At 44.2% G+C, this 26,834-nt stretch overlaps 1 protein-coding gene across 10 annotated transcripts in view; it reads right to left on the bottom strand.

Moving 5' to 3' along the window:
* The window catches only part of pclob (piccolo presynaptic cytomatrix protein b), an 85,893-nt gene that overhangs the window by 20,542 nt on the left and 38,517 nt on the right, over positions 1–26,834 (bottom strand). For all 10 annotated transcript variants that reach the window (XR_009266957.1, XR_009266958.1, XM_058751153.1 and 7 more), the window contains exons 16-19: positions 12,465–12,941; positions 5,942–12,266; positions 3,862–5,594; positions 1,562–3,695 (exon numbers count right to left, since the gene is read on the bottom strand). Coding sequence is in view for 8 of the 10 variants with exons in the window: in XM_058751153.1 (XP_058607136.1) it covers positions 1,562–3,695; positions 3,862–5,594; positions 5,942–12,266; positions 12,465–12,941 (10,669 nt within the window). In the remaining 2 variants the exon portion in view is untranslated. The remainder of the gene's footprint in view (positions 1–1,561; positions 3,696–3,861; positions 5,595–5,941; positions 12,267–12,464; positions 12,942–26,834) is intronic.

Here is a 26,834-nt window from a genome sequence, read left to right as displayed (position 1 = left end):
AAACTTCTCAAACAGCTTGACGTTTAACACAATATTACACTATAGATGGGATTTTAAACTGTTTCTCAATGCTGTTGTCTTATAGGTATTGAGAGCACCATGAAAGCACAAAGATTAAAAATATGTTTTACAATAAATTTAAATCAAGCATTATATTTATTAGCCAAACCATTTGTGTAATGATTAAACATATTATAAGACTGACGTTAAAACACTTTAATACCTGGGTGATTTTTAAATAGTAATACTTGCGTAATGTTCACTACAATAAAAAAGTACAAAATATATAGTATGATATAGTACAAAATACATAAAACACACGGAAAGAGAATTAATAGAATATTCACTGAAAAAAAAGTATTCTTCATGTAGCATGCAAGATGTTTTTAAATTCCCATTCATAAGCCATGCAAATAAAAACTGAAATAGCAATAATTTATTGAGGATGAAAATTGGAAACACCCATGACAGACATTAACATTACATGAAGAAAATTGTTAAACAAGTGAGTTATGTAGTAGATTTGGAGGTAATGGAAAACTAAGCTCCAGTGAATCTATGTTATAACCAGATTAACTTCTAAATTTGTCTAAACAGAGGCCCCATATTTAATTTACAACTTTATATCATCACTTGTCAAAAGCACAGATTTGTCTATATAATTGTCTACAAGCACAGAAAAGGGGAAAATCTAAATTCACTACATTAATTTTGTCCAATCAGTGTGATGACATACTTGCATTTTTGCAATATGAAATATTCTGGATTAATGAAAACTAGACAAACTAAACCAGGTACTCGCATGAATATAACATTTGAGAATGTCTTCACAAGAAGACATAGGTTTAATTATGATTTAAATAAATGGCTTAGTATCCCATAGCTGCTGGAAATATAGTGAAAGACGCTGGCAGCTAGTAGACAAATTTATATTCTACCAATCAACTGCATAACTGTTTTTTTTCCCCCAACAGCACAAAACAAGATGATCACAATCCCATTTATATAATTCATAAACAGTGTACTGCCCTCCTAAGATAACCAGTCACTAAATGATTCTGATAAAATTATAGGATGTTGTAACTTCACAGACTGAAATCAGATCAATCTCCTCGTCAACTGCAGGGCTGTGATAAATAGCACAGGCACTGAGTGTATAATGAATTAAAATAGCTGAATTAATAGTTTTGAAGATCTTCTTAATTGCTTCTCTTCTTATATGTATGATAGAACAATAATGGCAAAGGAAACAACCAATTTCCTTTTGCATTTAAGTAGCATGCAAATTCATTAAGAAACACAAGGCAAATGTTTATACATAAAACAAAACAAAAACAATTATGTATACATATGTAGATGAAAATTTAAATTTAAGATGGCATCATGCAAATTTGACAACCTGCAAAGTGTAAAGCAAAATCCGAGACAAAAGATGAAAAGAGTAAAGGAAAATGTAACATTCGAATTTCACACAGATATAAATAATGCATTCAGAGCCATACAAAAGATGCATATCAGCAGAAGCTAGGGTTGAAGATAACAGATCTCATAACAAATTTACCTTCGCTATCTGACATGGCCCCCTGAAGGTCATCCTTCATAAAGGCAATGTCTCGTTCATAACCACTTGTCCTGGACTCCTCTCTCATGTGTTGTTGGACTTCTGGAAGAGAGTGACTAGAGCCAAACTGGTCCCGTGAGTCTGCTGAGATGGGTGGGAGTGGGCCTGCAGATGCTCTGGCCATGCCCATGGGCTGACCAACAGGGCTCAGTGGACTCTCCTCTTCAGAGTTTTGTGCAACAATGGGAATTCGACCCCTGCTCTGACTAATTGGCAGACTTGTCGGTTTAGCCCTAGATACGAACTGGGAATCCATGCCCTCACCCTCTGTTTTCAGGCGTAGTGAGGAGTTTGACAAGTCTCTTTTGATAGATAGGTCCAGTCCATATACAGAGGAAGGCCTAGAGGAAGGTCTTGACCGAGTGCCACTGGGGTAGGTGCCATCATCGTGAAGGGAAGACCTTATGGTTGGCCCTAGGTTGAGAGATTGGCCAAAGTTGAGTGACTGAGCCAGGTTAGCGCCAAGAGCTGAACCCAAATATTTCTGTTGCTCTGCTAGGTTCTTCCTAAGACCAAATGTGATCTCATCCTGCAAGAGCCTTGCCCTGGCAGACAGTCCACCAACTGAGCTGGCAGAGGCCAAAAAGCTGCTGTAATCTAGTTCAAGGTTCCTGCTCTCTTGGATGGGCGAAAACTTTGTAATTTTGGGGTCAATTAGTGCTTTTTTATTCTTTAGCTGTTTCTGGTAAAGAACCGAGGCAGGAAGTTGCTTGGCAGCTTGCTTCTCTAAAGTTAGTCTCCCGATGCTATATTTCTCAGCTTTGGGGAAATGCCTAAAACTAGTGTCAGAGTGGAGGTAGTGAGGCAGGCCTGTAAGCTGTTCAAGACTATCTGTACCGCGTCGGAACTCCTGCTTAATTTGCTGTTTCAACATCTTCAATTCATAAGGCTCCTCCATGGAATCCTCATCTGCTTTACCATATGAATGCAATCGAGAAGCAGCCTGAAGAGGGCCAAGAAAATCTGCCACATCTGCAGTCCGACGAACATCAGCAGTCCGGAGAAGTCGGTCAGCTTTGCTTATATCCTTATCGGCAATACTGAAGCTTGAACCAAGGCCCGTGGAGCTCTTTGTGAGTTCGCCGATGTCATCAATCAAGACATAGTTCCTGGAATTATGGTGATCGAGGTCTGCATAGAAGGATTCAGCTGATATGCTGGACATGGGACTGCTGGCCATGCTGGCTCTCTCTTCCAGGCCCATCCTCAGATCAAGGCTACTGTATTTACCACCGAGATGGGAAACTCCGTAGGCACTCTCTGTGGATGTAGGGACAATTAGGAGGGGCTGGTTGCGTACAACCTCATAGTTTGTCGTAATCTTTGGTTCTAAGTCAGACAAAGTAGTCTGACGGGTTTTCTGTTGCATCAGAAGGAGTGAGGAATGGTCATAGCCAGTCTGCTGGGACTGCTGATTGAGTGAGGGCACTGATGAGTAGATGGATTGGTAGGGGGACACCTGCTGATGGTAAAGAGACTGCTGCTGGTACAATGTCTGCTGAGGATACTGACTTGTTTGGGATGCATATTGATAGTGGGAGTATGGGCTTGTAAGCTGTGCATACTGGGACTCAGACTCAGTCTGTGGTGGAATGAACTGGTTAAACTCTGACTGTGGGGCAGTCCGTGGCCGTTCTAGTCCATGACCATTACCTCGTGCCTCTCTGATGTTGCTGACCTCACTATCTGACATGTAGTCTCGCTCTTCTGCCACTCCTTGTAAGTAGGCTCTCTCCCTCTTCTCTCTCTCTTTCAGTAAAGCCTCTTTTCTTCGATTTATACCCATCTCCAGATATCTCAATTTAGCATCTATCTCTTTCTCCTCCTCATCAAGTTCTGCCTGTATCTTACGGAGTTTTGAGGACTCACGTTCAACTAAATCCAGCTCTTTGTCTATGTCTTGGAGGATTTTGGCCCGCGCCATAGTGGTGTTCCTGCACATTCGTCTTCTGGCAGAAGCAGTGGTATACCCAGAGAGTCCAATGAGGGTATCTTCTTCTGGTGGTGGATGAGGTAGTGTGCGTTTTACTTTCTTCTGAGTGCCAACTGGTGTGCCGCACTGAGAACCTTTGCTCTGTTGATTAAAATATAAAACAGAAATAAAAAGAAAAACAAGCAAGCGATAGACATGATATATCCAGCATGGACACTTGACATGTAATCATTTGGAGAGGAAACAATACACATTTTTTGGGTCCTTTAGATAACAAGAAAAGAGTGAATACAAGTGCAGTACTTACTGAGTAGGTGTCTGAGTACTGGTACATCATTCTGTCCTCAGTTGTCGGACTGAGTGACTTGGGGTCAGACAGAGATCGTTGTGAGGCCCTTAATGATCTTGGACTACTGAGATGCCTTGATGAATCAGCGGTAAGCATCTTCTGTGAACTTTTCCCAGGGGACACTGGTGAAACCGGGGAGCATAATACCTTTGGAGATTTGGTAACTAACGATGCTCCAACATCATCAGCTGTCAGGTGTGTGCTAACACTTATCTCAGTAGGAGCTGGACGTCTTTTATCTCTGTCTGATGTAATATCTGAATCACTTTCTGTTTGGCCCTCTCTGTGTAAATCTACTTTTGTGTCCACCTGAGCCCGAACAGGAGATCTCCTAATTGTCCCTGAATGCTCTGTCTGAACTGAAATCTCTGCTACAGTCTGAATCGCAATACTTGATACCTTGGAGCTTTTTCCCTTCTCTCCATCAGCATATCTACTGGAACGAGACCTGCGTCTGCTCCGAACGGGGACGTCCCATTCATCCTGATCCTCATCATCAGTTTGCACACAGCAATCTACACTTCTCCTATTTCTTCTCCTTCTACCAGAAGGAATCTTTTCAACCCCATCTTCATCATCTGTTTGAACACCACTCTCAATCAATTTCTTTCCACTTAATCCCACACTTTGCTCTTGCTTGGCTGTACCTAGCAGGTTTGTGGACAACTGCATTTGATCCTTTGTCTGTGCACTCACTGGTACAGGAATGCTTGAACTATACTGTGTAAAAGCCCCAGAAGTTGTTGTTAGCCAGTTTTGACCTGTTGTGGAGTCATGGGTGGACACTGCAGATGATGTTGAATTGTCATCCTTCACTGGCCAGTACTGTCCATTATCTCCTCCGGAATATTTTGAGTCAAGTATGATGTCTGAACTCAAGGGTGGGGACATACCCTCACTTGGCCCGAACCCATATGGGTATATCTTTTGCTCTTGTAGTTGTTGCTGGAGTTGCTGCTGTAATCGATGGATTTGCTCTAGCTGAAGTTGCTGCTGTGCAAAGGTTTCTTGCTGAAGAATCAGATGGGCTTTGCGTTCCTCTTCTTGCTGCATCAGAAGTTGTTGCTTCATGTTCTGAAGCTCCTCCAGCTCCTTCTGAACAATGATCTGCTCTTGCTCACGGTAACGCTGTATCTCTTGTCTCTCCCATTCAAGTTCTTCAGCTAGACACAGCTGTTTCAACTTCTCTAACTGTAAGAACTCATGTTCAGCTTTGTACTGCTGGCTCTTGCTGTCATCTAAATCAGGGAAATTCGGGGATACCAGCATGTCCAGTGAGGCTGCTATTGCCTCAAGGGTAGCATCCGAGTAGAGCTCAGGGAAGGTTGTCAGGGAGGGAAGGAGACTGGCTAATGCAGAAGGTAGGATATCCTTTGATATATCAGACTGTGGGAATATTGATTGGTCTGTGGCTGTGGTGTGTACAAAGCCATATGGAGCAGGTTGATTTTGAAGTGCTGAAAGTGGATCCGTAGAATTGGTGAGACTATTGTATGTTGTGCTAAATACTGAACCTGGTTGGGTAGTAATTGCATACGTGGAGGGAACGGGTGCAGCAACCGATGAGTAAACAATGCCATTTGTCGTTCTTAGTAAACTATTAAAGCCAAATGACGTTCCTTGAGAATATGGAGTAGTGGTGATCCCAGTAAATGCCAAAGCGCTTTTCTTTGAGTAGTCTAAGGCCTCTTCTGTTATGTTAGGAAAACAAAAATAGCAGCATCATCAGCATCTAAATGAACAATTGCTCTGTTTCATGCAACACTAACAAATAAAACATCAAATGGAAGCCAAAGAGCATGCAAAGATCTTGTCAGTGTCATCAGATTATCAGGATGCAAAGCCAAAACACTGAGGGACAACACGGAGGCAAATGCATGCATCTGTGTTAAAAAAAAGAACAGAAAAAGACAAGAATGAAAATCAAGACATTCAGAGAGAACATCACAAAAATAAGGGACATAACCAATAAATAATACATTAACATACAAATAAAAAAACAAATCAATTAAGGATACATGCGCACCATCATACTGACCTGTTGACATTTTAGCTGATGTCAAATCAATAGCCCCCTCAGATGCCCCATTCTGATAGGTGAAGCCATTCTTCCTTTCATAACTAAAGAGCCCAGCCTCTTTGAAATTACTGTCAGATATTGAAGCCTTCATGGTACTGAGATCTTCAATGACAGGTGTTGTGGCAATATCAATTTGATAGCCAATTTGATTGTCTGGTTGTGTGGTCACAGGAGGCTGTGTTCTGCAGCTCCCTGTGAAAGGAAGCCTGTAAATTACATCGCAGCAAACAGTCCGTCTTCCAGATGTTAGATCAACTGGTGTACCGTCATCTTCCAAAACAGTTGTGACCACTCCAGAAGATGAGGACAAAGCAACCATGGTTTTCATTGGCTTAGACGTGGTGAGGTCTACAGGTCCAACTGCCGTTGGCTCTGTATGTATTGGTATACCAACAGTGCCATTTGTGAAGCTCACCGGGGCTATAGTAACAGGCATAAGAGTTGGAGCTGTGCTTGCAACAGCTCTGTATGAAAGGTTAATAGGAATCTCTGCACTGGTTGTAGCCTTAGGTTGAGAATTTACAGGTCTGTACACTATCTGTGCAAGTGGCTCAAATGGATTGTATGTGGTAAGTGGAAGAGGCACTGAAGTAGCATTTCCCAGGTCCAGAGGCTTGTCAACTGTGTTGTTGTTGTAGGCAATTGTAGCTGTGCAAGTAACAATTGTTATGCTGTCAGTTACAACAGAGAGTGTTGTAGTGGGGATTATTTCAGCACTAAGATTCACAATTTCGGGCTGTACAGCAGTGGCCTGTCGCCCACTTGATTCACTTGACAAGGAAGACCTACTTGAATATGGGGCTGTCAAATCCATTCCTTGGTCAGTCATTGTAACATTGACTTTAAATGTGGTAAGATCTATAACGTCACTAGGGTATTGTATTCTTCCATTCTGTTTAGGCTTTGGATGGACTTCTGGCTGGATTGTGATTGTAGCACCCACAGGTTCAGGTATGGGTTCGACAGGAACCCTCTCCTGGACAACTGACACAGTTGTTGTTCTTTGTACTTCAGTTGTGACAACTTGGGTTACAAGATTGGGCAGTGCATCAGGACGCTGCTCAGTTTTTGAGATTGCAGAGTAGACTTGGCTCATGCTTGATATAACTTTATCTTGTCCACAGATTTCTTGACTCTCAATAGATTTTGTAAATTGGGTAAATGTGACTGGTACTGGTGGCACAGTTGTTGCAGAGGTCACCACTGGAATTTCTTGTTTTTGCTCATTAACTGTTTGCTGCTCTTGAAGCTGTGTTATTGGTACTGGTGATGGACCCAGTTCAGTTAAGGCCTCTTCAGAAGCTGAGACTATAAGTACTTCTTCCATATCCAAACCAGGAATATCTTCATTTTGAGCTGGGATTGGAATCTGGGTTATTGTTATTGGAGCAGAATATGTTTTTTGCATTTGTTGCATCTCAAGTTCTTGTTGCACATCACTCACTGTATAGTGAGGAACTGACTTAGTAGAAACTCCTGACACTGGGGCTAAGGCTACTGGTACCTCCTCTGACGGTTTTGATGTATGCACCACTGAGACTGGAGCCATGGAAAGAGGAGAAATCAAGGAAGGTGTGGGGTATGTCATTGCTGGATATGCTGTTGGTTCCATAGAAATGGGCGGCGGTGGTGGTGGTGCTGCAATAGGTGCTGCTGAAATCAAAGCAGAAGGTGCCATTACAACATGTGGTGTCATAAACGCAGATGGGGAGTGCATTGTATTCTCCATTGTGATATGAGGAACAACAGTCACAGTCTGTGATAGTCCTGATGATGCCACTACAAGAGGTGCTGAAACAAATGTTTGTACAGAAGCAACTGGCAGCTCTGGGACTGTTACACAAGGTTCCGTAATACTTTGTCTTGAATCCGCAGCTAGTGTAATATGATGAGTCTCTGTTGTGACTGAAGCAAAGTCAGGTGCCATTGCCTCAAGAGGCACTGCTGTATTTAAAGCTGAGCTAGGCTTTGGTGGGGCTGCTACAATTTGTGCTGAAATTAATGACACAGGTGCATCCACTGCAGATGGTGCAAACACTCTTGGGGCATCAGATGGAACATGCTGTCTGGGAGTTGGCAGTGATGATCTTCTCATCGGTGCTTGAGTTGTAATGCCCTCAACAGGTGATCCTGGTTCTGAGGGTAATGTTATCACCACATATGTTTCAAGAGTTCTAGCAAATCTGGGTGACAAAGGTGATTTTGGTGATGAAGCACTGTGCTTGGTATCTACAGGGGCAGTCAAACTTAGTGACAAAGCATTTGGAGGTTCCCTTGTTCTTGGCAGCGTTGCAGCACGAACTGCTTGAACAACTACTGGCTCAGGGCTAACCGGTGGCTTTACGCTCTCTCTTGATCTGTGACTAAATACCAGTCCTGGGGGAATACATACAGGTTTGGGGGGAACAGGGGGTGGTGATTTGTGTGTTGGGGTCACAACTGGTTTTATATTTATGCTGGCCACATTTGGTGGGGGTTCAGGTAAAGTTACTGTAACTGATGAGGGAGTTGGAATAGACTTTTGCTGGTTAAAATCGGCATTGGGTACTGCGCTATATGGCAATTCTGGTGGTGAAGCTGGAGGAGGTGGTGGAAATGAAATCACTGGTTTATCCGTTCTTTCTTGAGGAACATGGGGTTTTGCAGATGTCACACAAGGTGGAACTGTTGAATCAGTGATGCAACTTGATATTGTGGCTGGATAAGTAAAAGGAGAAACACTAACAATAACAGGGTGCCCTCTCCCATCTTCAATAGTTGTTTTAACTGCCACATTTTCAAGATTTGGCAGTCTGACAACAACTTGACCTTGCTGTGTCTGTACAACAGGATAAATGATTTGTGAAACTGACTGTTGTGAAGAAATCCCATCATCTGGTACATTTTCCTTCTGTATTTCCACCATCCTTTCCTGAATATTGGTCAGCATTGATTGAACTGGTTGGGAGGGTGAAGCTCCAAAAGCAACAGTTGTAGAAACAGTGGGAGAAACAACAGAGACTGTCTTTGCAGCAATATGCTCTCCATGAATTGCTGGAGGTGAAACAGTGGCTGCTTGCCCTAATTGAGGTGTCATGTGTGGTCTGGTTTCTGCTGGCCTCTGAATAGGAATTTGAATAGAAACACTGGTTGGTGGCTGAATCTCTTTTGCTAAAGTAGGAATACTGGATTGAACAGACAGTGGTGTGGCCACTTGTTCAACAGCTGAACTGGTCTGGTCTGTAGAGAGAACCTTTGCTGGTATTGAGGCTGATACCATTGTTGGAACAGAAATAGGTGCTTGATCAACTGCTGAAACTATAGCTGGAAGTGGGGCATAGGTTAGAGAAGGTACTGGAAAGGTCACAGGGTCTGGCATCTGTGCAACAATGGGGGTTGTTGTAGGAATCTGATTCCTGAGTGCAGTGGATGGCAGGGTAGGCACTGAAACTGGAGTTTTTTCTTGAACTGGATGGTCTAATGCAGGGGACACAAGATCGGGCATTTGAACAATAAAAGAAGTTTGTGTTAAAGGTCCTTTGTGAGACTGAACAATAGGTGTAGCAACTGTAGTAGGAGGAGTTTTTACGTGGTTGACTTTTGGAGGAATTATTGGTGCAACAGCTTGTTTGTTTGTAGTGGCTGATTCAGCAGCTGAAAGTGGTACATGTATTGCACCGGTCAAAGGTTTTTGAGCTAAATCTTGAAGATATGAATCCAGTGTACAGGATGAAACACTATCGGGAGTAGGGACTGTTTCCTGTGTAGATTTTGATATAACTGTTGGTTTTGGACCTGGTGTTGGCTTTGAAACAAGAATTTCAGAAGGAGTTGGAGTGCAAGCATTTTCTGAGACATGTGGTGAGGCTAGAATGACCGGTGAAGGGGATCCAATAATCTGTGTGGATGATGCAACAGGAGCAGTTGCTGATGGGTGTGTTGTGGCTTGCTCAGACATCAAGTCTGGCATGTGAATTACAACTGGGGCAGAAATTTCAGCAACACTGGGGCTAGCTGGAGTAGTTAATTCAGATGTCTGGCCAGAAACTGGAGAGGATGATGGTGCTGTTATTAGTTCCATATTTGAATCTGGGGATGAGACTGCCGGAGATGTTGGTGGAGACAGTGGTGATATTGCTGTTTTCTCCACAACATGTTTTGATGAAGGAATTTCACATATTACAGAAATGGGAACAGTTTCAAATGATTCTTCTGGGGCTTGTGGTTCCTCCTCACTTTGAGGGATATCAGTTGGCTCAGGGGACATTTTTTCTTGTGTGACACCGTCCTCCTCTTCAACTTCCTCTTCACCAGAGGAGCACTGAGTGATCTTTAAGTCAGGAATTGGATATAAAGCTTTATTCCCAGATACATACTGAGTAGATGTAGAATCTGTAATATAAGGCTCCAAAATGCATTCAATAGGTTCAGCTAGGTTGTCTTCTTCCCCACTTGAAGGGATGAGTATCACCTCGGGGGAATCATATGATGACTCAGACACAGTCAGAGGGGAGGCAGGAGACACAGGAGTTGACTGAGTAGGGCTTGTTCCTGGTGTTAAAACATCTTTTTGTGTCTTCAATCGCTCTTCATACGCATCCTCTGTTTCCAACAGTGGCTTTGCATTTTTATCTGTAGAAAGTGCATAATTTCCAGAAATACTCACATAACAAGTGTCACTGACATCAAGTGGCAAGGATGTGTCGATCTTTGTTGCATGTGCTTGCTGAGCCTCCTTCTCTTTTTGCAAGATCTTGCTTCTTTTATTCATCATCTCTTCATAAGCCTCATCTGGTGTCATAAGTATCCTCACCGATTCATGTTCAGACATCTTTCTCAAATCTTGCTCATGGGTGACACTACCAAGAGCTGCTGCAGCCTGTTCTTGTTCTTCAACTAAAGTTTCATAAGCATAGTCCTCTATTAACATGCCTCCATATAATGGTTCAATATCAGGTGGTGTGAATTTCTCTGATGTTTTGTATTCCTGTGCTTTCTGCATCATTTCCTCGTATACCTCTTCAGCAGTCTTTAATGGCTTCTCTGCAGCATCATGTGTTTCAGATGATAATGTTCTGTATTCTGCATTCTCTGGTTCAGATTCAAAACTAGGTGAAAAGTCAGAGAAGGAGGAGGACATCCGTTCCTCCATCCCTGCTGGCTGCCTTAATTTATCAGTTTTAGTCAAATGATCCCGTCTCCTTTGCTTGCCCAGATCATCTCTTTCTGTCTTTAATTTTTTTGTGATCTTTCTTAACTGTGGCTGATCATCTCTTTTATCTTCCTGCTCCATCTGTTCACTCTCCTCACGTAACTCATCCTCCTCAGATGAGTCCTCTATAGTGGGAAGGGCCTGACCATGAGGTCTGTGTTTTGCCTTTCTTTGCTGTTTACTCTCCGCTCTTGCCTTTTTATGACTTGGGCTACTATCACTGTCCTCATCAATAGAGGACACAGAAGTAGGTGAAGCTGTTCCTGGTGTGATGCTAGACACCTGAACACTGGATGATCCATCACCCTTGGACAAGTCTTCAATCAGACTCTCATGCTCCTCCGTTGTCTGTCTAACAGGAGTTTTTTGTGTGATGGCAACTGCTGTGGTGTCAGTATCTATGATCTTCTCATTGTCATTTGCCAAATCTATTTCCACTCTGATTTCTTCTAATGCTTCTGAGACAGGGATGACTTGGGCAACTTGATCATCTTGGTCACGAGAAGACAGAGTGATATCAGAAATCTCCTCAGCCTCTACAGTAAGTTTCTTTAGGGCACGTTTACGCTTCATGGAATCATCCAATTTTTCAACTTCTCTGGTTTCTTGCTGTGTTTGCTGTTCTTCTCTGTGTTTTTCCTCATCAGAAGGCAAGTTCTCGTCTTCACCCATGTGCATAAGTTGCCTTCGAATGAACTCTTCGTCATCTCCAGAATTTGAACTGTCTAGTTTGTAGTCCTCACTGCTGGAGGAAGCAGGCCTCACTCTTCTTCTCTGTATCTGAGGGGAGGGTTCACTCTCACTGCTGTCCTCGTGGTATTGTTTTACACTGTCTGGTGCTCTGACGGGCAACAGTTTTGTAGCAGTTTCTTTTATGGCCATTTCACTTACTCTCTGTATCTCCTTAAGCTCCTCCTCAGCTGAGCTGTATGATTCTACTGATACCGGCAAGATGTCCTTTCTATGTTGCTCTTTAATATCTGCTTTTAAGGTGTCTACTTTAGGCATTTCTGGAAGACTGCTATCCATCTGTACCACAACATCTTTCTGTTGTCCTTCTATTGTAGGTTGAGTGTATGTATCCTCTTTAACCTAAGGAAAATTAAGAAAGAAAAATGGCAAATACATTAAATTAATATTGTAGCTCTTTTCTTAAAACATGCCTGCCTCCTATTCATGACTAACAATTTTTTTTTTAAATACACTACAATAAAATAATATAAAACAAATGTTTGAATAATAGAATTTAAAAAACCCGCATTGCTCAATAATGTATATGTAATATTATACCTTTACTACATCTGCCTCAGTTGGCACTGCTGGAAGCAGAGACATCGGTTCTATTTCTACTTGTGTCTCATCAGGGACTTTGTCTTTGCCTGTTTCTTTCAAAGTGACCGCAGCAGTAGTAATAACAGCTTCCTGAGTCTCTGCAGCTGGTATTGGTGCCACCACAGCTGTCATCTCTGACTGCAGCATATCTGTGGTAGAAACAACAGAGAGAGATGCAGGGACTGCTGGAGTGGTCACCGCTGCCTTTGCAACAGTAGTAGAGATGGTTTTCTCCTCCTCTGCCTGCTTTCCAGGTGATGGTTTTGGCTCAGATTTTGGAATAGGTGTTTGTGCAGATGCAGGAGTCTCAGACAGCTGTGTTATGGATGTGACTGTAGGCTTGTCTTTTGGGCTGGATATTGGTATTTTTCCCATGTCTCCCAGCTGCCCAGCTAGAGCTCTCTGTGTTTGACAATTCAAGCACAACCACTCAGCCTGGAAAAAAGACACATACAATTAGATTTGATAAATATACTGTAGAAAATATTTTTTTATTTAAATAATATTAAGAAAATATCTCAGAAATTAAGGCATCCTATTAATTTAGTGTCACCAAATATTCTTATGGTCCTTATAGCTGCACCATAGTATTAGGAACCCCCACCACCACCACCACCATTACTAACAACATTAGGGTGTGTAATTTATTGAAAGATTGCAGAGGACAGCAATCAAATGTACAATAAATACACTGTCCTCAGCAATTTAACAAAGACCCTTTTCTTTTCATTATTCTGGCAAGTTAAAGCAGCAGTAAAACACCTGTCTCTGTTCCTACAGGGGACAGTGCTTACAGGTGTTTACATGTGTGTGTGTATGAGAAAGAATGAGAAAAAAATGCTTGCACTGAGGACATGCTATGATTCAAACACACGCACACACACACACACACACACACACACACACACACACACAGAGTCTTAACAGGAGATTAGGGTTTATTCCCACGTCTAGTGACGCAAACAAACCATAATTCATAGGCACATGGTCTGACTTGAACACTGTTCTTTATGATGCAACACCCCCTCTGTCTCTTTTGTCATACTCAAAGGCTTATTCACAAAGCTGTGATTATAGAAAAACATTTTTTTAGAAATTGCATTGTAAATCAAATAGTTTAAAAAGCATGGGCATGCAAATGCATTTCCAAAGGAAAGAAATTGAAAGACAAATCCCAAGACTTCAGACTGAAGCCCTAACCAAAATAGCTATTCTATTAAAAATGCTGCTAAATCTCCTTATTTGCAAATCATTTGTATTTCATCTATCTTGCTCTAATGATGTTTTATTAACGAATGCAACAGAAAGCTGACAGATATATTCTGGATCTTTTTAACATTGTGTACTAGAAAGAATAAATGAGCCATAACCAGATGATGGTAGACACATGTAATCACAGACAATGAGGATAAGTCAGTGAGGTAGATCAAGACAGCATTCCTTTTCAGAAAGCAAGAATTACAATAAAATACCAGACTAAAGAACAAGGGTTTGACTGGGTCATTACAAAGTGTCTCCATGGAAACCAGATAAGATTTATGTCCCCAAAAGCACAGTCTGTCTTGAGCCTTTAGCTCTGTACCAAAACCTAGTGAGCTGCCTACCTAGACAGCATCTTAAGGCACCTTGGGTGTGCTTAGGCAGGCTGAAAGCATTGCACCTATTCTTCAGACAGAAGGAAAAGTTAATTAAAAAAATTAATTCAAAATGATTATCATAATGTACTAGTTGGCTCAATGTTGTGTTTATGCTATTGAACTGTACTCTTAGCAACATGCTAGTGAACATGAACATGCGAATTCTACTGAAATCTTATGAAGGGTAAAGAGTGTTCCAAAAGCCAATTACATTTTAATCCACAAACTTAATAAACAGCAACAGATTGGAAAAGCTTTGTAGTTCCTGTAAATTTGGGCAAATTTATGAATAATTAGTAGTAATGGAGTCACATTGGTGAGGCAACTGCCTAGAGCAGCTTGTTTATTGAGAAAAGCCCTTAAGGGCACTGCTGAGCAAGAGAAGCTTCATGAGAAATAAAGTGCTTCTAATAAGGTTCAGCATCCAGTACTTAATAAATCCTGTAAATAAAGCAACAAAAATGAACATGATATACTTGATAACTACTGGCTTACTATATGCAAATTTCCCTATTAGAGCGAGATAAATTAACTCACAAACACAGCCATAACATGAACAGAAATGCCCATGGCTGCAAAAATAAATGGGAACAAGCTCATTTCAACACTGGCTATGGTTTTAGTAAAAGGTGCAATCATCACCTCTAATTGGAAACTTCACGGCTTATACATATGCAAATCAGGAGAAGCCTGATTCAAGGCACAGGACCATCAGAGCAGGGAGACCAATCAGGAGATTAATTAACAATAAAAGGAACCAATCATCTTTTCCAGCATGTACGACTTTGTGAAAGAATGTCCTCATCACTGCTGCTTGTCAGTACTGTATATGCAAGCAATGTAGAGTGCTGATCACGGCACATAAATAAAACCGCAAAAACAAAAATAATGAATTGCGGGTGCAACAAACAGGAAAATATCCAAAAATGCTTAATCAAGGTGCTAAACAAAGATGTGCAAAACTGCGTATTTTTTAAAAATCAATCACCCTGTGTGTTGCCTGAACTACATGACTAATCTGTCTTATTATTTTGGGATTCACATAACTCCAATCAGCACACAGAATTTTATTATTTTTGAAGAATAAATAGATATGCAAATTATGGTGATTCCAATAGTGTCGGGATATGACCGTTCCCTTTCAGTCGGTCACTCCGAGTCACGTCGGGTGACCGACGAATTGGGATCTCGCTTAGACAGACCAATCCACTTCGAGTGTAACTAAACGAGCCAATGCACATTGGCATGCGATTATTGCATCCAGCTGCCGCTGATCACAGCGTGAGTATAAGTAGGCAGCAGGTGCAGCGCATATTCAGCTTTTCGCTTCGGAGCCGAGCGGTTACATCGTTCTGCTCCTGACTTCTGCTGATGAGTGAATTCAACGAGTTGAGCACGCTCTTTGGAAGACTCTCGTGCTGGTGGTACGGCGCTACAGCGGCGGTGGTTCTTCCTGTGTCGAGTGGATTGCACACATCAGGTTGCACTACCCCCTGTTTGTGTTGCAGGCGACCATCTCCCCTGTGTGCTTCAGCACGCTAAAAGAGCTTTTTCCCTAAAAGAGCATTCACGGGTGCGTCTTTTTAAAGACGACGTTGCATCTGGCAAACTTGACGTTACGTCTTTGTAAAGACGAGTTGGGTCTTGCTACAGCCAACGTGTCACCCATGCGTTTCTGGATGCAGTCGTTACCTGGCGCCGGGTGATGGTCACGATCGCTGCCTCACGTGCCTGGGCAGTAAGCACGCTGAGGTGGCTTTCGTGGATGAGTCATCTTCTCATTGGGAAGGTGATCATCTCGGAGTTGCGGGCCAGACTCCGTTACCTCGACAAAGGGGCGGAGCCCTGTTGCCTCTGCCTCGATCTGGTTCTCGTTCTGGCTGCAGACAGGCGAGGACTACTTCAGGTGGTGGCACGGGTGGTCTGAGAATTACAATGGTGGCAAACTCTCCAGGGAACCAACCCTCGAGGGACCATCGCTCTTGCGCTCCGAAACCAGTGAGCTGCCAATGGAACGTGCTGGCGGAGCGTACCAGCAGTATCCTTGGCGCTCCTTCCGACAACCGGATGTCGATTGCTACATCGGAGGGTGAGCCGGAGCTTCCTGGGGAAGAAGATTCAGTTGCGCTGCTGCTACGGCAGTGGCAATGCCTGAATCAGACCCGGAAATGACGGCTATGCTTTCCCGGCCCGCTGAGAGGGTAGGGCTCGAGTGGAGACCTCCACCGTGTCCCGAGCCCTTGAGGTTGGACGACTGGTTCTCGGGGTAGCTTGTGCTGGTTCTCAGCACCCTGCCCCGGTGCCTCTCTTCCCGGAGGTGCATGGGGAGCTTACCAGGTCGTGGATGGCAACTTTTACTGCCAGAAACCGACCTGTTAGATCCTCCTCCCTCACCACCCTCGATGGTGGTGCAGCTAGGGGGTATACGGGGGTCCCCCTGGTGGAGCGGTTGGTTGCGATGCAGTTGTGTCCTAATACCGCTTCCACCCAGCAGGGCAAACCGTGCCTCCTCTTCCGTGCCTGTAGGTATTCGTCTGGTCTGTCCAGCGATGCTTATGTGGCCTGTGGAGAAGCTGCCTCCACCTTACGCTACGGCGTTACTGCAGGTTCTTCAGGCTAAAAGCACTGAGGGACATGCATGGGGGTGGTCACGATCCGGAAGTTCTGAAAGAGCTTTGTACCAGTACTGACCTCACGTAACGAGCGATGAAGGTCACTGCGCGGTCTCTGGGTCATGCGATGTCCACACTTGTGGTCCAGGAGTGCCACCTCTGGCTGTGTCTGGTTGACATAGGGACGCCGATAAAGTTCGGTTCCTCAAGGTACCTGTGTCCCAGACTGGCATCTTCGGCGACGCAGTTGAGAACGTGGCCCAGCAGTTCTCGGCTGCACAGGAGCAGACTGAGGCGATCCAACATGTCCTGCCCCGGTGGGCAGCTGCTGCCTTCACCCGTCCGCCAGCTGCAGTGCTCCAGCCTGCTCGTCGCCGAGGACAGCCCCCTGCGTCAGCCTCCGCTCCCGCACCGCATCCGCAGCAGCCTCCAGAAGCCACGACGTGGAGCTGGGCGTAGGCAGGCCGCCCTGGACCCCGTCAAACCTGGCGATGCTCTGAAGAGCAAGAGGCCCGGGACGGGTGAGGCTCCGTCGGTGCCACTTGTGCGGTTTCTGGGAGCCTGGCTAGCGCTTCCCAGTCCGTCTCGTTGGCTCCGTCAGACCATCAGACTCGGCTATGCGAATCAGTTCGCCCGGCGTCCTCCCAAGTTCAGGGGCGTCCACTTCACTTCAGTGAAGGTAGCAGATGCTCCAGTCTTGCGTGCAGAGATCGCAGTCCTACTGGCGAAGGATGCGATAGAGCCGGTCCCTCCAGCCGATATGAGGACCGGGTTTTACAGCCCTTACTTCATTGTACCCAAGAAAAGCGGTGGGTTGAGACCAATCTTGGATCTGCGCATCTTGAACAGGACCCTTCACAAACTTCCGTTCAAGATTCTCACGCAGAAACGCATCTTCGGGTGCGTCCGTCCCAGAGATTGGTTTACAGCGATCGACCTGAAGGACGCGTACTTCCATGTGTCGATCCTTCCGCGCCACAGGCCATTCCTGCGGTTTGCGTTCAAGGGACAGGCATATCAGTACAATGTCCTGCCCTTCGGGCTGTCCCTGTCGCCCCGTGTCTTCACGAAAGTTACGGAGGCAGCCCTTGTTCCCCTGAGAGAACAGGGCGTTCGCATTCTCAACTACCTCAACGACTGGCTCAGTCTCAAGACCAGTTGTGCGAACACAGGGACTTGGTGCTCTGGCACCTCAGCCAGTTGGGCCTTCGGTTCAACTGGGAAAAGAGCAAACTCTCCCCGACGCAGAGGATCTCTTTTCTCGGTATGGAGTTGGATTCGGTCAACCAGACAGCACGCCTCACAAAGGAACGTGCTCAGTCGGTGTTGAACTGCTGTTGAAGAGCAGGACGGCGGTCCCACTGAAACAATTTCAGAGGCTCCTGGGGCATATGGCAGCTGCAGTGGCAGTCACACCGCTGGGGCTGCTTCATATGAGACCGCTTCAACACTGGCTCCATGGCCGAGTCCCGAGGTGGACGTGGCAACTCGGCACTCACCGGGTCCGAGTCACACCGGCCTGCCGCCAAACCTTCACCCCGTGGTCAGACCTCTCGTTTCTCCGGGCAGGAGTGCCCCTGGAACAGGTCTCCAGGCATGCTGTGGTTTACACGGATGCCTCCACCACCGGCTGGGGGGCCACGTTCGACGGGCATGCAGTTTTGGGGGTTTGGACGGGCCCCCAACTGCACTGGCACATCAATTGCCTAGAGTTGCTGGCAGTACGCCTGGCCTTAAATCGTCTCAAGAGGCGCTTACGAGGCAAGCACGTGCTCGTCCGCACGGACAACACTGCGACCGTTGCGTACATCAACCGACAAGGTGGTCTGCGCTCCCGTCGCATGTTGCAACTCGCCCGCCACCTCCTCCTCTGGAGTCAGAAGCATCTGAGGTCGCTTTGGGCCATTCACATTCCGGGCTTGCTCAACCGGGCAGCTGACGAACTGTCACGAGCTGCGCTCCCCGGAGAATGGAGACTCCATCCCCAGACGGTCCAGCTGATTTGGAGACGTTTCGGACTCGCTCAGGTAGACCTGTTTTCTTCTCTAGAGACCTCTCATTGCCATTTGTTTTACTCCCTGACCGAGGGATCACTCAGCATGGACGCACTGGCACACATCTGGCTGCGGGGCCTTCGCAAATATGCATTTCCCCCAGTGAGCCTTCTCGCACAGACACTGTGCAAGATCAGGGAGGACGAGGAGCAGGTCCTGCTCGTGGTGCCATACTGGCCCACTCGGACTTGGTTCCCAGAACTGATGCTCCTCGTGACAAGCCCCTCCTTGGCAGATTCCTCTGAGGAAGGATCTACTGACTCAGAGACGGGGCACCTTATGGCACCCACGACCAGACCTCTGGAAACTTCATGTCTGGTCCCTGGATGGGACGCGGAGGTTCTAGGTGACCTACCCCAGGAGGTAGTTGACACCATCACTTCGGCGAGAGCGCCATCTACAAGACATGCTTATGCCTTGAAGTGGAACCTGTTTGTCGAATGCTGTTCTTCTCACCAAGAAGACCCCCGGAAGTGCCCGATCAGAGTTGTGCTTGTCCTTCTTGCAGAAAGGGTTGGAGCGAAGGCTGTCTCCCTCCACCCTTAAAGTCTATGTGGCTGCGATTGCTGCCAACCACGACCCCGTGGAAGGGAAGTCGGTGGGGAAGCATGACTTGGTCATCAGGTTCCTTAGGGGGGCGAGAAGGTTAAATCCTCCACGGCCCCCCTCTATACCCTCTTGGGACCTGTCTCTAGTGCTCAGAGCACTACAGCAGGGCCCATTCGAGCCTTTGCAGACAGTCGAGCTGAAGTTTCTTTCAATGAAGACTCTGCTCCTGCTTGCATTGGCCTCCATCAAGAGGGTAGGGGACCTGCATGCATTTTCGGTCGACGATTCGTGCCTAGAGTTTGGGCCAGCGGATGCCCAGGTAACCCTGAGGCCCCGGCCTGGCTATGTGCCCAAGGTTCCCACTACTCCCTTCAGGGACCAGGTGGTGAGCCTGCAAGTGCTGCCCTCGGAGGAGGCAGACCCAGCCCTAGCTTTGCTTGTCCCGTCCGGGCATTGACATGCTACGTTGACAGGACGCAAAGCTTCAGGACCTCCGACCAGCTCTTTGTTTGTCACGGAGGCCGGCAGAATGGGAATGCCGTCTCTAAGCAGAGGATGGCCCACTGGATAGTGGATGCCATCACCCTGGCTTATCAGGCACAGGGTGTGCCCTGCTCGTTCAGGTTGAGAGCTCACTCTACTAGAAGTGTTGTATCCTCCTGGGTACTGGCTCGTGGCGCCTCGCTGGCAGACATTTGTAGAGTTGCGGGCTGGGCGACCCCTAACACGTTCGCTAGATTCTATAGCCTCCGTGTGGAACCGGTTTCCTCCTCTGTTTTCACCTCAAACGGGTAGAAGCACTGAGAGGCTCCGGTTTCGGGTCGGCTTGCTAAAACTGCTCCAGAGAGTCCGTTGGTAGACCCTGTCGAGCTCCTCCGTCCCCTCGGTAGCCAGACATGGCGGAACGTCTGGCGCCAGGCCCTCACTCGATGAATCCGTGAGAACCGGTAGAGGGCTGGGTTCCATATGTAGAGACCTAATTGGATCCCATATGTGTAAGTCCACGGTATAGCCTCAGAGCCCATGTTTCCACAGCACACTTCGTGCCATTACCCAAGAGGCTACAGTCACCTCTAATCTTCCATATTCACCTAAACAGTTGTTATATGTGTAAGTGCTTCTGAACCACCTTCGGGAAGGTTGGGCTTCCGCAGCGTTCCTGTTCCAAGTGGAACGGGTACGTTTTCCCAGAGTTATCCAGTCTTACTGAGTGGGTAGTGCCATAGCAACAGTAGCTGGTCTTCTTGTGGTGAGCCCTAACCTACGCCAAAAAGTAGGGGCGCAGGAGGCTTCCATGAGACACTGGAAGGGGCAGTATCCGTGGCCCTTTGGTAGGGATCCCAATTTGTCGGTCACCCGACGTGACTCGGAGTGACCGACTGAAAGGGAACGTCTCGGTTACGTATGTAACCCTCGTTCCCTGAAGGAGGGAATGGAGACGTCACGTCCCATCGCCACGGCTGATGTACCACCACTGAGCGGCCGGGTCAACGGCTCGGCTCCTCAGCGAAAACCTGAATATGCGCTGCACCTGCTGCCTACTTATACTCACGCTGTGATCAGCAGCAGCTGGATGCAATAATCGCATGCCAATGTGCATTGGCTCGTTTAGTTACACTCGAAGTGGACTGGTCTCTCTAAGCGAGATCCCAATTCGTCGGTCACCCGACGTGACGTCTCCGTTCCCTCCTTCAGGGAACGAGGGTTACATACGTAACCGAGACGTTTTTCTTCGTTAAGAATATTTTGCCAGCATTCACAATCTAAAGCAGCAGAGTATCTTCTGTAATTTATAAAATTCTTCCTCTGTTATCTAAATTATCTTCCTCAACTTTAATTTGTCTGCTTTTTATTACAGTAGAGAAATCAGAAAAGGGCAACAGCAGAAGTATGCTTTTCAGATCAATCTGACTACATGCCATGGTGATTACATTTATTCTACAAAAAGCAGTCAAGGAGAGATATTACTCTCTAAGATCAATTATGTCTGCTCAAGCATTTGGGAAGAAACATCAATGTCCTTGATCAACAAAGCCATGATTCCTTTGTGATACATATATTATTCATTTGTGGGTGATTTACACTTCTCTGGGCTTATACTGAATATGTGTTAGTCTTACACTATGGAAATACTGCAACAAGGAGAGGTAAGAAACAGAAACAATCTGTCTCTGATCGATGAGGAAATAATGTTTCACAAGAAAAAAAAGCACAAACACCTACATTTTAAGCACATTCTTACCAATGCTATAAAATATAGCAATCCAGCCAACATAAGAACCAGAACAATAAATTCTGCACTCTGTTTTACTATGACTTTTTTCATGCAACACAGCAGTGGAAGATCACGCAACATTACCCAACATCATAGCTTCCCACCTCACAGTGTTAGTAAGGCTGATTGCACTTGTTTTGACATTCATGCCATTTACTATGGAATATGAAATGCTAAAACTACTAGTACACCGGTACAAACTCCATCTTACAATTTACAATGTTTGACTGACAAAGATTTTCTCTTGAACTTTTTCTTGAACTTCCGTAATTTTTCATGACTTTTCAGTTGTTTGTGATGACTGGTTAATATTTATTATTTAGATTTACGTATGTGTAGCTCACAATTGCACTCACAAATAGTGATTTCTTGAAATACCGACTATAACCAAAAATGCATTGACTACAGAAATTTGTCAAAAATTAATTTTATTTGACCTTTTAAGAATCTATTAAATTTGCATAACTTGTCCAGACCTAGGAATCATGGTTTTATGAACACCCTGAAAATGTTTTCTTTTTCATTTCCCACCCTTTTTTCAGCCCTCAAGGGCACTGCTGAGCAAGAGAGGCTTCACAAGGAATAAAGTGCTTCTAATAAGGTTCAACATTCAGTACTCAATAAATCTAGTAAATAATACAACAAATACTAACATGATATAAAAATATAAACAAAACAACTTTAAATATCTGACATCACTGGTTCTATAAGTATTAGATACTTATGTATACTCAAGTTTACTGTTGCATTATGTTCTTATGTCCAGTGTTCTTGCCTGTCCTTAACCGTAATTTTATGTTGTGTTGGTAGCATCCTAGTAGAATGACCGTGAATATTATTATTACTTGGTCCTTCCTATTGCGCAAATGCATCTCTGTGTCCGCCGCAGCTGGTTCTGAACCAGCCGGGCCTGGCTGAACGCCATGCAAAGTCCTCTTTAATTACACACAACTAGCGAGGACCAGCAGGCCTGGAGACAGGCCTCACATGCGCCTTTGTTCTCAACGATTAACCCCAGAGAAAAACACACCAGCTCTCTGATGATAAGACTCATCAAGCCTTACGGCACTACAACAAGGCACACTCCACTGAAGGAGATATCTGACCTTTTACCAAGCTCTAATCTGTTAAATCTGTTAAACTTCAACCATTCAGGATGACTTGGAGTAATAGCGAATGGCTTAGCCATATAAGTTGCATCTTTTCAATATCTGAAAGCTATACTCACTGCAACCTGTTACTTTCCAGCCATCTAGACAATTGCATTATTCCTTAAGAGCTCTTTAAGATATAGCTCTTCCATTCATCTGCTAAGGGCAGTACAATCTGCAATGCCAAAAGCCATTAGGATAATAACACTTTTTGTATTCAACATTCACTGCTGCAAAAGCTTGCTCTGTAAATAAATGCATACTAACAGCGTTCCAAGCTGCAGCTCTTTCAAAAAGTATACAATTGCATTTAGTAGTAACATGCCACAAGTTTGCATAGTATTCTAAAACATCTCACGGCATATTACAGGTGAAATAAAACTACAGACCGGTAAGCATCAATCAGAGTTTGTTTTATTTTGTCAGCCTGCCTGTACTACAAAGCTGGAACAGATTTGCATTTGAGAAGTAAGATGAATTTATAGCCAAAGTTATATATTAGAGGTGCTATTCCTCTACGGGACCACAGCACTGCAGAGCAGCGTCTGACACCATATTGATTCCTGGCAGCTGCCTTTGGCAACGGTTGTAACTGGCTAATATAGTGAGCTTTCAACCACCCCCGCAGCAGTACAGTCCCAATAAATCAGGCCCAATGATAATAGAGAATCTTGACCTACTAATCTGTAATAAGCAGAGTGCTCGGCACTGAAGGCACAGAGCCAAACTGTGCCGCCCCCGGTGTGACAGAAAGCAGATAAACAGAGAGAGAGGTGTAGAGATTTTTTTACATTTCTTTTCTTTTTATTTTTGCGTGCCTCAGCAAAAAGTATAATTGAAAACATGCAGGTTGAAAGACAGATTAAATATTTCCAATTTTCTTTATAAATGATCAAACTATGCTGAGTGCCTCAAAATGCTCTGTTTGTGCCTTAGTGATGTTCTTTTGACTGCTCTCATTTAAAGAGCCAAACATGCACAGACACGCTGTAGGAGCATCTAGAGAGCTCACTGCTTTAAAAGCAGCTTGCGAGAAGGGAAAAAAGGTTAGGTGCATCTCTCTAGTCTCGCCTCAGACTATTTATACACCCACCGTCTCCTCCAGGGCAGCTCTCCTTTTCGACTCGGCAACAGTTGCCGTCTGCATTCGAGAATATGAAATATCTCTTCCTGCAGCTGTCTGTGATTCCTGCAGCATTTGCGACAGAAGTAATCTCATGCATTGGGGTGTTTGCAACCTATAAATATCATTAAGACTGTGCAGGTCAAAGATGAGGAGTATTAGATTTGTTGCAGTGTAATTCCTGAAAATTGTGCTTGCTGCAGAATCGCTCTAAAATCATTCCAGTATCTTTTGTAGAAAGAAATGAAAGCAACAGACTTACATCTCATCATCTATTTCTATGCCTGTGCATTAAAAACATTGCTGCAAGCAGCAATTATGGAGCCAAGCACACTTGTAGATTGGAATATTGTAATGCAGAGTAGATTTGTGGAATATGCCTTTTAAGGCTGCACAGATTTGTGTAGTCATGACAACCGCTGACAGCTAGTGTTTTGAAAACAACTGGTTCAAAGGCTAAAAGCAGATTCATTATTGCATTATTGCTTTTGACCTAAAGCTTAGTGTTAATGGCAAATACAGAAGTTCCTTTTCAGTATGAAATCTTTTGTTTCAACATTTAGCATCCTCACTGTTAACTTTGTAGCAATGCTGCAGTCAATCTGAGCCATTTCCATACTAGTAGGTGGCCCTCACTAGATTCTAATTCTACTAGTCATTTCAACGTAAATACATCACAGCATTGTGAAAAATAGCCTCTCTTCCTGATTTGCAATACTTGTGCCAAAATTGTTGACCCATACACGCAAATTCTTTGGTATGTCCAAAAAAGGAGGGACAATCCAATGAAAACTGTTAGATGAGGTTAAAGTATTCTTTTGACAAAATTAAAAATGATATATCTGTTGGGAATAAATTGAAATCGGCAGCTCTTTAAAATTCAAAGAAAAATGATACTATGATAAAAATTATACTATTTGGTTAAAAAGGTAATAAAGCTAAAATGTACACTTCTGGTTCAGAGTTTGGACTCTTGATTTTTGTTTTTGAAAGAAGTCTCATAAGCTCACCAAGCAGTATTTGATTAAATAATACAGTAAAACTAATATTGTGAAATAATATTAGATTTAATTTGCAGCAGCCATTACTCCAATCTTCAGTGTCACATGATCCTTCAGACCCACTCTAATACGATAATTTGTGCTCAAGAAACATTTCTAATTATTATCCAGGATGAAAACAGTTGTGCTGCCTAATATTTTTGAGGAAACCGTGATACATTTTTTCAGTCTTTGATGAATAGAAAGTTCAAAAGAACAGCATTTATTTGAAACAAAAATCTTTTGTAACATTATAAATGTTTTACTGTCACTTTTAATCAATTTAATCCATTTTTGCTGAATAAAATTACTAATTTCTTAAAAATGTAACTTATGAACAACTTTTGAATAGTAGTGCATCTAAAACTTTCAACTGTAGGTGGAAGAATGTTGCCGTCAGGATCAAGAAGACACTCCTCAATCAATGTGCCAAATTTACCAACGATTTACCATACGGTTCTAGGGGCCGCTACAGGCTAACAGACAGAAAAAGCAGCAGAGGAAGATTAAGATGACTAACAGTTACAATATATGCCCACACGCCTTTGGTGCTTGGCCCCATGAAAAGATCAAATGTAGCCCCTTGCAGGTGAGGTTATACAATACGAGTTAGTTAATGGCATTAAATTAGTCTAGCGGGTTTTACGTGCCTCTCAGAGTCTCAGTATAATAAACTTAATTTATTAGCAAGCAGAACACACCTTGAACTCTTTTCCACGCAATGCACCACTGGGATGATCATATTACTGTGCATAAAGCATCCAGGGCACAAACACACAGACACACCAAAACACACCCACACACATGCGCACACACAAGACTAAAAGGAGAAAAAGAGGAAGAGAGAAACTGTGTGCGTGGTGACATTGGCCATGTTGTGTAAACCACCAGAGCATTGTTTCGTGTTAATGACATGCCATAGAAAACTTGGTCCCATCGAGAGGATACACAACTCTCTTGGGCACAGCTGGGCACCTGTGTATTACCACCAGAGAAACAATGAGGAAACACAGCAGACAGTAACCACTGCTGCTCAGTCCATTACTGCATATAAGACAAAACAGTTCTATAAAGGAGGCATACCATATGAAATTGAATTTCTTGCTTGCAATAAGAGTTTCATATACTGTAGCTACGTAAACAACTGGAAGGAAATGAAAGTTTAATCTCAAGTACAAACAAAGTATATCAAGCGTGTAGCGTTAGTTCCGGCAGGCCACGTGAGTCAAGCTTGCATCAACTGACTCTCAGCTGATCACATCTACCTATAGGAATACAACACCTATCACGGCATCCCTACATAAGCGCTATTCAGTATTATTCAGCAGCTTTTGCTTGCTCGGGAGCAATTACCCTCCTCCATCCCCAACTCCTCCTTTCGCCACAGTCAGGACTTGGCTTCTGATATTCCTGTTGAATCAGACTCCCTAATCTTGAGTTATGAGTTACACTAAATGTAATTAAGTACATTAATGATCTGCTTGGTTCTGTTCTGTTAACCCTTGGGGGGTTATTATTATTGCTGCTCTCCCTGCTCATTCATGACAGGCTGCATGGATGGGCAGGGAGTTTTGCCCAGAACAGAACCATACCGCCAAATCAAACTGTATGCTAAGTGTCTAGCATTTGACGACAGTGGCTCTGACAGAACTATTGCAATAAAGCTGCACTAAAGAAAGTGGAAATGGTTGGATTTCTGACATCAGAAAAAAAAAAAAAAAATAGATACATGATACCTGGAGAAAGCTATTGATTTGCATTCCCATTCATCTTAATTGCAGTTGTTTGGCTAGCAAAGGACATTACTGCACTAAGGTGGAAATGGTAATGTAAACTAAATAACACAGATGATTTCTGACATCAGAAAAAATAAAATCTATAATTCCT

The sequence above is a fragment of the Onychostoma macrolepis genome, chromosome 18 (assembly GCF_012432095.1).
Source record: "Onychostoma macrolepis isolate SWU-2019 chromosome 18, ASM1243209v1, whole genome shotgun sequence".
NCBI classification, from domain to species: domain Eukaryota; kingdom Metazoa; phylum Chordata; class Actinopteri; order Cypriniformes; family Cyprinidae; genus Onychostoma; species Onychostoma macrolepis.
Note: the sequence above shows the minus strand (reverse complement) of the source record. Positions and strands in the feature narration are given on the sequence as shown.